At 37.3% G+C, this 11,171-nt stretch overlaps 1 protein-coding gene across 1 annotated transcript in view; it reads left to right on the forward strand.

The window, feature by feature from the left end:
• The window catches only part of DIAPH3 (diaphanous-related formin 3), a 740,013-nt gene that overhangs the window by 205,737 nt on the left and 523,105 nt on the right, over positions 1–11,171 (forward strand). Inside the window, exon 9 of the mRNA XM_006882733.1 lies at positions 3,798–3,903. Coding sequence (XP_006882795.1) covers positions 3,798–3,903 — 106 coding nt within the window. The remainder of the gene's footprint in view (positions 1–3,797; positions 3,904–11,171) is intronic.

Here is an 11,171-nt window from a genome sequence, read left to right on the forward strand (position 1 = left end):
TGCTTTTGATGTATGGAGAGGCTGTGCACAATGGATTTGTACCATTCTGATCTGTAGAGATTTTATGGACTGATTTTTTGATCATCACCCTTCTCTTCTGAGTTATCTTTATCTAAAAACTCCACTGGTAACTGTTCAACATCGTGACAAAATATAATCCTCCTTTGGCAAATGGGTAATATATTTGCCCAAATCCAATCCAAGTCTTTCAAACAGAAAGTGGGAATTTGGTTACAAGTACTCACTGTTGATTGACCTTTTAAAAAAATAAATAAGACAGCATGTAAGAGAAAACAGGCCATAAAGAGACAAGACCAGAGGAGTAAAAATAACACAGCCCTTTACCATCCTAGAACTGAAAGTAGCCCAGCCCCATATTGCCTCTAGAACCACACCAAGAGCAAGCGATTAGCTTATTTGTTGTTGACTTACAGACTCACAGTTACGGTACCAACAATGGAGTTTATTAGGGAAGGAATTTGGAGAGTGAGGAAGGCAAAGAATATCTCACAGTACAAGTCCAAGTTTATCCTAACAGTCCTAAGGCACAATTCCTCAATTACTCCAGGTTCTGGTTTCAGTTAAGCAGTTAAATCCAAATCATACAGCAAGTTTTGCCTCAGAGCATAAATCAGCTTCTCCTTTAAGCTTCTGGCAAAAACAGCCAGACCCTTAAATGTGGCAGGCACAAATGCAAGGAGCCTCAGGTCATACCTTGCCACCATCTCTTCACAGCAATGCTTCAGTCTATCCTCCACCAGAGTCTTGCTCTCACCAGTTTCTTGATGCTGCAAGCCTTGCTCTCCTCAATTCTTCCTGTCCTCAAGTCTTGCTGCTTAGTATGGGAAGCACTTTTTCTCTTATCTTAGTCTCATAGCTGTTGATGATTTGCAAGACCATAGAGATTTGCCAGACCATATCCCTGCAATTAAGGAAGCTGGAAACCAGAGGCTAAATGGCTTAAAAGTGCCAACTTTTAGCTAACACTACACATTCATATTAAAAGATGATTAAACCCTTTTTCTACTAAAAGATAACTTAGACATTATAATTGCAAGAAAACATTTAAAAATAATTTAAGGATTCCTTTAAAAAACTATAAGCACATTGCCATCAAGTCAGTATTGAGTCAAACCATTCTTATCTACTGTTATCTAGGACTGCTTGCTCCCTAGGGCTTTTTGTTTGATCTGGGTACAATCTTTACAAAATTATGTCACTAGACCTATTTTCTTTGGCTCTAATGTGTAAATCGTCAACCTTGGGTAATAGCTAATAGGTTAAAATTCAGATTTGTAACACTCATTGCAATTCTTTAATCATAACAGACTCTTCTAGGCATGTTGGTAGGTACGCTTCTTTCTGGGCCTTAATGTAATAGTCCTAGACTTTGTCTGGCTTGAGCAAATGTTACAGAAATATTTCTAGCTCTGCTGCCTTAAGTTTCCACAAACTTAAGAAAGCCTAGGCCAGAAGGGGATTGGCTTTAGTTCCACCAGTTAACAAAGTTAGTTCTCTGACAAATGCTAGGTAACTGAAGATAACTGCTCCTCCAATAAACCTCCTATCCAAAGGCACTTAATTTGTGGACAGAGAGCCAACTGCTCTATCTCATGCTAATCATCTGTTTCTACTGACCTACTATTGCCTTTTCTCTGTCTCCACTTCTGACAATCTCTTCTCTCCAGTGTTACAGTTTTCCAGCTCCTGATTTGAGAAGGTTCCAGTGAAAGAGTCCTGGGACCAAAGGATGTGCTCCTCTCCTGAGTTTCTTGCTTGATGTAGTGAGATTTGTTTATTTATTTCTCTCAGATGGCTTTTTGAAATATGGCAAAATGGCCTGACTGACCAATCCTACACTAATGTTCTCCACAACCGATTTGCATAGTACTACCCCACAAGGATACTCTGCCCTTTATTTATTTATATTATTAGCAAGTTATCTAGTCTTCCTGATGGTTCAAAGATATACCACATTTACATAATCCTATTGAGTAGTGTGATGATATTTAGAAGAGCCACATTAAGTAGTTCACTGCACCATACCTGGAAGTGTTTGTGGATTGGAACTATCTGTACTCAGTTGCAGTGCTGAGCATATAAAGCCAGGCATACACGTTTAACACTTTCCCATTCTCATTATAAAAAGGCCAGCCATTTAAAAGTAAATGATATGTTGCTCCATAGCCTACGTCATATCCTCCTCCTCCATTTTCCCTCAATTTTCCTATTTCTACTTTTTTAAACTCCTCCACTCCTTCTTCCCTAGTTAATGTTTCTCCTTGGTCCTCCATTTCCCTTCCTATTATTTCCGTTCTTTTACCATATCCTTATTATCTTTTTTCCCTTCGGTGTGCCTTAGCTATCTCATTTTTATTATATTTTGAATTCAAAATATGTATCTTTTATAGAGTAAATAATTTTTTACATTATAAATGATACATTATAAAAGTTAATGTAAACAACTTTTGCATTACAAAAGAGTTATATCTCAACAGCCACAAACTGAGCAACTTCAATGTACTAGGACTTGATAGTTGTGTTTTTATAATCATACTGTAATGTTTTGGGAACACACACACACACACACACACACACTCACTCTCTCTCTCTCTCTCTCTCTCTCTCTCTCTGTCTCTCTATCTCTCTCAGGAGTTAGTCGGGGGAAAAAAAATACCTTGAAAGAATTGTAGGGTTTTTTATGCATAACTTTTTTTTATACTTAATAATATTCTATAATGAAGGACATATTGTTATTGTTTAGTTCCATCAATTGACTAGAATGCTAATGGCCTATGAATACAAGATTGAAACCTTATCTTTAACTGTGCTGTTTTCATAATTTTTGTCATGCTCACAGCCATTGTTTTAGTCACTGTGTGTCAGTGTAGTACAGTCAGTCTTGTTGGATCTTTCTCCTTAATTGACCCCCTTTCCAAACCTGATTTTTTTTTCTTAAGGACTGGCTCTCTCTGACAAAATATCAAAGCATGTGAGACAAAGTTTCATTGTTTTTGCCTCCTAGGAGCACCTTGGTTACACTTCATCCAAAGTAGATTTGTTTAGTCTATTGAAAGTCCATGGTGTATTCAGTATTTTTCACAGGCACCACAATGTATCAATTCTTCTTTGACTTTCCTTATTCATTGTCCAACTTTCACATGTGTGAAGTGATTTAAAGTAATGCAAATATACAAAAATATACAGTTGCATATAGTGCTTAGATGACATATATACTGTCAGATCCTTGCTCTGTCATTTAGTAGATAAGAACTTAGATGACTTGATTTTTTTCTTCCTCTTTGATTTTCTAATCTATGGTATGATATGGTAACATCCCTCTTCTCCTAAATCCATCCCTTAAGGAGGTGGATTGATACTGAGACTATAACAATGAGCTCCTTCAGAGATCTAGAAGATGGTACAGAGCAGGGCAAGGTTCAGATCTGTTGTTCATAAGATTGTTAGGATTAGTAGCTGATTAGTACCTAACCACAAGTTACAAAAACGTTCTTAAGGTACTTTTAATTAGGGGGTGCCTGGCATGCAGTAAACATCCTATAAATACTTGATAAGTTAGCATCCATGTGGAATTGTTTTGGGGATTAAATTAATTCGATGGACTAAGATGAATTAAATGTGTAATGTGATGTAATAGGTTTTTAGACATGATACATGCACAGTTAATTCTGAAATGGTTATTGCTTATGTGTAGTTGTGGAAACAATAAATAGTATTATGGCTTTTGTGTTATTTGCTACTTACAACTGAATCAATAGATTAAAATATTCCAATAGCCTTGAAGAAGTTTTGGATGCTTTAACATCATCTGGAGAAGAAAGAAAAATTGATAGATTTTCTCCTATTGTGAAAGGTCTTCGGCACAATTCAATTCAACTACAGGTAAGGTTAACATATTGTATTTTTAATTAACATATGTATTATTTCTGTAATGGCTTTGTGGCTGATTATTTGAAACATGAAGCTCTGTAAGCCATTTTTTATTTTCTATCTCTCTTTTTTTAAATGATTGAATAGAGTTCCAAATTATGTTGCTGTTATCTGTTATCTAGTGGATTCCAGCTTAAAACAACCCCATGTATACAGAGTAGAATTTTTCTGTTAGACAGAAGAAGCAGATTGCCAGGCTTATTGTCTGAAGTGCTACTCACTGGATTTGAACCGTTAAGTTTTGCTAATAGTCAAGTGCTAAATAATCAATACTTTAAAATTTTTATTTTCCCTACTTAGCCATTGTGATTTAAGTTTTTGCTATCTAATGATGGTTTTTCATTATGATTAATCCTAGGATTAGAAATAGTCTATGAGGTGACATCCTTAAGTTAAAATTATGTTACTATATTTTACATTAGTTAACCTACATCTTTCCCAAAATAAAAGTTTTGTATTCTCTTATTTCTCATCAGACTTTAGCTATTTCCTTTGAAATACTTGAGGAACCCGTTAATAACCAAAAATACTTGAGTGTTTCTGAAATTTCCACAAATAAAGGATATTTTAGAGCTAGCTGGTTATCAAATTTCTCATACATCTATTGCTTTAAGTGCCCATTTTATTCCATTAGCTATATAATTTGCATTTATTAAAATGTACTAGTGTGGGTGATATTAGCAAATCACCAAATTAAAAAGAAAACGTGTTTGTTGCTGAATAAGACAGAAACCAATTGTTTGCTTTTAAATTGGAGAAAATATGAGATAGTAAAGTTAAAAAAATCCTCATTCTTTTTTTATGACAAAGTATATTTATAACAAAGTACTTTTTAAGGATTGTTAGATTTTTCTCGATAGTCTTATCATCATAGTAAAGATAATTTGAGTGCCTATTATTATGATAGAATTGAGAATAGAGGTTCCCCCTCCCCTGCTCTACCTTTTCTCAGTTGTTATAGTAAGAGAGTGAAAACTGTTCAGCTAAAAAAGTGATCCTCAGACCTGGAGACTCTTACTATCTGAAAAGATATTGTGCATATAAATATCAGATTTAACATTGATATATCTCACTTTTTTTTCTTACCAGTGTATCTGCTGTATTTTTTGATGCCAGCAACTGTTCTTATTCTCAAGAAAAGAGAGTAAAATTACTTTGTTTTTGTTCTGTGCAGTCAAGTCACCTGAGACTCACAGTGACTCTGCATCCAATATCTCTGAACTCTGTCCTAGGCTGAGCCAGTCTCATTGTCTCTGGTACACCTAAACCCCATTATTCCACTTACTCTGTTATTCCATTTTATGCAGAGTCTTCCTCTCTTGTGCTGTCCCTGTACCCTCCTAAGCATGATGTTCTTCTCCAATGGCTGGTCCTTATTGGCCGCATGCCTGAAGTATGGAGACAGAGCTTCAAAGTCTTTGCCATTCAGGAGCAACTTGGTTTCACCCTCTCCTGGACAGACCTGTTTGTTTTTTTCACAGTCCTTGGAATGTTTAACACTCTTCCCCCAACTCAAAGGCATCAATCCTCCTTCTGTCATCCTTAGTCATTTTCCAGCTTTCTGATGCATAGCAAATAATTGCAAAGACCAGGACACCTTAGCATCCAGACTGACATTGTTGTTGTTTAGCACTCTCAAGAGTGTCTTGACAGCAACTTTCCCAGTGTAATTCATCTTTTGATTTCCTGACTTCTAGTGCCGAGAATGTTGATTCTGGAATCAAGCAAGCTGAAATTAACAAAATAAATCTCTTCTCTATCCATCATGGTGCTGCCAATTGGCCAGGTGATGAGAATCATTGTCTTCTTGATGTTGAGCTTCATTCCATATTGAAGACTACAGTCCTTGACCTTCTGCAGCAAGTGCCTCAGGCAATGTTGTGTCATCTGCATAACATAGATGGTTAATGAGTCTTCCTCCATTCTTGATACTGCATTCCCACATGATCTGTTCTGTGTTAAGATTGAAAAGATATGGAGATAAAATGCATCCCTGGCACACTTCTTTTCTGATTTTGAACCATGCAGTATTATGCTCTGTTCTGACAACTGCTTCCTGGTGCAAGTATAGTTTTTGCCTGAGACCATTCAGGTGTTCTGGAATTCTCATTTTTCTCAATGTTAGCCACAATAATTTCAGTTATTTTTCTGCATTGTCGTTACTCACATTAATCTTCAGTTTCTGCCATAAACTATTATTATTTTTCGCTTTTAAACATTTTTCTTTTTTATTTCCTTTCTTGATGTTTCTTCTTCCTGACTTCTCTTGGCCTGACTAAACTGTGTTAGATCATGATCAAAAGAATAATTTAGGTCCCAACAGGTTAGTTAAAATCCTTAAAATTAGTTGTTGTCATTATGTACCGTGGAATTGCAGCTGATCCATAGCTGACCCTTCAGTGGGTTTTTAAAGGTAGTTAATTTCACAGGAGGAAATTGTCCATCTTTCTTCAGAACAGCTGGTGATTTCAGACTGCGTGCCTTTGGAATTGTGGCACAGTTTCATACCATTAGGCCTGCAGAACTCCCTTGATGTTGGTTATAGAACTGATTTGGATTTGGAGGAAGCTAGAGAGTGGGGATCCAATAGGTTTCTTGGCAAATGTTTAACTGTCCTTTTGGGCGTGTGTTTTTTTGTCCTTAGATTGGCAATGCCAGCATACTGCTTTCTCCTTCTTGTGGTGTCTTTCTGACCCAGGCCATTTGCATTTTGCCTGGAGAGTGTCAGAAATAGGAAATGCTTGAGATTTCACCCTACTAGTAAACTATTTAGTCTTGCTAGTCTTCTTCAGTTTTATGCAGTTATTAGAAGAGTAAATACAAAAGTCAGACACAAAGAATTTTATATCCACAACAGTAGCAGAAACCAGAATGTCAGGTTTCTTCTTTTAGTTCCTGAGCCCCAATTCCCAGAACAGGACATGATGAGGGTCAGTTGTAATAGGTTGTGTTTTCGGAGCAAACTCTAGTATCCAGGATTGTAATTACTCTGATTGAGCCAGTCTGTGATCACATCTGTTCAGTTTGTCTTGTATTGTACTTAATTAAGTCTGCTGTCAAGAGAACTTCAAGAGGCAGGATGGAGATCAACTTATCAACTTGCAGTGCTGACCAAAGCTGGGCCCTTCTGAACAAATTCTATTAACTGCAAGTGCATACCTTAGAAAACGTGACCATTTGCTCCTTGAGTTTTTCTGTGATCTTTGTAGTCAGTCTGAGGTATTAATTCAGGTAAAAACAGATGTTACGGAGATTGTATAGACCTCACCTTATTCTTCAAAAAGGAATTCTAGGGCAATTATTTCATTTATAACATCTCTATCCAGTTCTTTGAACTGAGTCAGAGATCGTAGTGTTCTTAGAACCCTCCAGGGCTGATCTGGTGTCATTGATCACTTTAACTGAAGACAGGAGCACTTTTTTTTTTACTACTTTTTCTAATTGGGTGATTTACTGTGGAATAACTGCCTAAGGGTAAATATATAAATAAGCCAATCACCCCTCTAAGAATCTTCTTAGAATAACTAAGGTAAGCTTTAATTTGGAGAGATCCCCATAGTTGTCTGAGTGCTACATGATGTACTGAAAGTGTTTTTACAAATCCTTGAACATCTCTTATGACACCATCAGTCAAGAGAATGTTAGGATAGAAACAAGTTATTGTCTGACTTCCACATAAAATTTATAGTCTAAGAAGAACATATGTTGCCTCTGAGGAGAAAATGTTGCATATAATGGTGGACATTCCCCAATCAGGACCTGTCTCAGTCAACATTTCTTTTGCATGAAAATTGAGTCTATAAGTTTGTTTCAGAGCAGTTTAAAAACTGTGTAAACTCTTTTCCTTCCTCCCACACCCAGTGGTAATTGTCTTCCCTACAGAATTACTGCATTTAAAGCTGTGGGAATGAGAGTAGAACACACATTTAGGGATATTCTCACATGTTGTATTGTGCGAGACATAGGGATTGAAGCTATTTTCTATTCTTTCTGATAGACTGCTTACTTAGCAGTGTTAAAGTAATAGTGACCACATTGTGGGTGGAGTTGTCTGGAGGGACATGGCAGGTAGTGCCAAAGGAGAGGAGTGCTGAGCTCCCTAAGCGCCTAGAATTTTTTATAGTGTACCAACAACAGCATGTGTATCTCAGAATCTAGAAGATGTTACATTATTAGACATGAAGCAGCCTTGTGCTTTGATGTAGAGGGAGAGGTTCTCTTTCGTCAAAGGTTGTTTGCTCTGCAAACATTAATGTGCCCTTTTTGAAGGATGTATAGGAACATGAGGAGCCTGTAGAAAAGTGTCTCATGATTGAGATCTGACCACTGAATGTCCTTGTGTCACCCTCTTGGCTGCTTTCCTTCCGTCTGATGCTACAGATGTTGTTCCTCTTTGTACTTTACATATAGATGGGCTGGAATGAAACCTTTAGTCATTTCTTTCATGTAGGAATGTTTATCCTATATTAGTTATTGACTGTGGGGAAATTATGTTTTCAAAGTTGCTTAATCCTGAGAGGAGTGAAAACTTGTTCTGCCAGGAGGAAAACATGAATAAGGGAAAATGGTAAATCTTGTTTCATAGGAGCTGAATTAATGTTCTCTTGCCTTTGATTTTTTTAAAGTGAACTGATAGCATCTTTAGTTTGGAGTTTGATCAGTTAAAAATATACTTAAATCCTTTGATTTAACTGCCTCCAGGTTTTTGTACAATTGATTTAGTATACTAATGGGAATATTGATGATTAGCTGAGCTCATGTGTTACTTTTGTGGACTCATTTTTATTAGTCTTTAGAAAAATAACGAATATATTCTTATTTATTTATTTTGAAATATATGGTTAGTATTCTTTATTAGGCTTTATGGAGTGCCAGTAGTCTACTGGAAAGGAGTTGTGTTGCCAACCCAAAGGCACATGATATGAATCCACCTTTCTCAGCAGGGGAAAGATGAAGATTCTCCTCCCATGTAATTTACAGCTTCTGAAAACCCTTTGAAGGGTCAGCTCTCAGTCAGTTCTAACACAGAATCAAACTTCAGTGATAACCTGATGGAACAGTGAACAGAGGTAGTAGGTGGTTTTTATGTAAGATAGTCTACTACTCTGGAATATTTGATCCAATAGGTGGAAGCCAAGATAGTCAGTAACCTGAGTTATTGTTTTCATGGGAAATAGAGGGAAACCATTCCAGAAATATCCAGGAATGTGATATGTACATGGTCAGCACAGTTATTTCCTGGTAACACACTAAAGTGCACAGTCCAAGAACAAGAAGAAAAAGTGAAAAATGTTCAGTTAAAGATTCTGAATATAGGAGATTGGATGAAATTTCAGTTATATTATTTATAAACCAGACCATTTAACAGTGATTCTCTTGATGATAGTTGTATGGGAAGAAGACTGCAATATTCTGGTTCCCCTGAGATTTGCCTTGCAAAGTATTAGGAGAGAAAGCCCTAATCTGGGGAATCTGGGAAGAAAGCTAGCAGAGCCATCAGCCAGTGCTGAAAATGGAATTGCAGATGATGAAAAAGAGAAGGAAGTAGGGCTTTTAGGCAGCTTTAAGCTACTTTGGAAAGGTCACCTGTGTGCGTCATCTTGCTTTGTTCAGACATTAACTGATGCCATGGCAAGTATGTCCTCATTTCAGAGCTTGTAGTGGGCTTCAGAGGGGATCAGTTGGGACTATGGGCCATTTCTGTTCCCTGCACTTCAAGAGTTAGAAGAATATTATTATTATTACTACAAGGGCAATTTTTTCATAAGTTTTCATCCTAATTTTTTTCAATTTCTGGTTTTTATTCAATTAGAAATGTAACTCTGGTGACTTAATGGTAAGGAATTATGTTGTCCATACAGGTATGTGCTTCAAATCCACCAGCAGCTCCCTGGGAGAACAATGGACAGTTTCCTCTTATGTGATTTACTGCCTCTGAAAACCCACTGGAGGGTTAGTAAAGGGTCAGTTCCAAATTGACGGTACTCAACAACAACAGCATTACAAAATGGCTTGAACCCTGCCTTATCCTGAGCAAATCTCATCATCTCTGACACTTCTAATCCCAGTTCTCCAGTCATTGGGTCAATCCACCTCATCCTGGGTCTTCCTGTCCTGTGTTGTCCCTTCACCTTTCCAATTATGATGTCTTTTTCCAAGAACTAGTCCCTTCAGGCCATGTGCCCAAAGTATGTGAGATGGAGCTTTAAAATTGTTGCCTTCAAGGAGCAGCTTGGTTTCACCCTCTCTAGGACAGACCTGTTTGTTCTTACAGTCATGGTATGTTCAGCCCGCTTCTCCAGCGCCACCCTTCTTCTATCATCCTTAATTATTGTCCAGTTCCCTGATACATAGAAAGTAATTGCAAAGACTATGGCCTGTATCAGGTGCACCTTAGTCTCCAGATTGACATTGTTGCTCTTCAGTACTCTGCAGAGCTCCCTTACAGCAGACTTTCCCAGTGCAATTAATCTTTTTGATTAATTTTTTATTTCCTGATTTCTGGTGTCTAGAGTGTTGATTGTGGAACCAAGCAAGGTGCAGTTGTTAACAATCTTAATCTCTTCTCTGTTCATAACGAAGCTGATAATTGGTCCGGTAGTGAGGATCTTTGTTTTCCTGATATTGAGATTGAATCCATATTGAAGTCTTCAGTTCTTGACCTTCTGCAGCAAATGCCTCATGTCCTTTTTAGTTTCAGCAAGCAAGGTTGTGTCATCTGCATAATGCAGGTTGTTGATGAGTCTTCCTATAATTTTGATGCCACATTTCTCCTCATAATGTCCAGTCTCCCAAATGATCTGTAGTAGATTGAAAATGTATGGATATAAGATGCATTCCTGATGCATACCTTTCCTGATCCTAAGTCATGCAGTATTTCCTTACTCTGTTCTGATGACTGCCTCCTGGTTGGTCCAAGGTTTCACATTAACACAATTAAGTGTTCTGGGATCCTTCTTCTCCTCAGGGTTAGCCACAGTTTGTTGTGTTCTGCACAGTTAATGCTTTTGCAATAGGCAGTGAAACATAGATAATCATTCCTCTGGTACTCTCTGCTTTCTTCCAAGATCTATCAAACATTGACTGTGATGTTTCTATTGCTTCTTCTAAACCCAGCCTACACACTGGACAGTTCTCTGTTCATGTACTTTTCCATTTGTTTTTGGATAATCTTTAGCATGATTTTGCTTGCTTATGATATTGTTGTTGTTGTTATGTGC

The sequence above is a fragment of the Elephantulus edwardii genome, unplaced genomic scaffold, assembly GCF_000299155.1.
Source record: "Elephantulus edwardii isolate Elephantulus edwardi_28Jun2011 unplaced genomic scaffold, EleEdw1.0 scaffold00023, whole genome shotgun sequence".
NCBI classification, from domain to species: domain Eukaryota; kingdom Metazoa; phylum Chordata; class Mammalia; order Macroscelidea; family Macroscelididae; genus Elephantulus; species Elephantulus edwardii.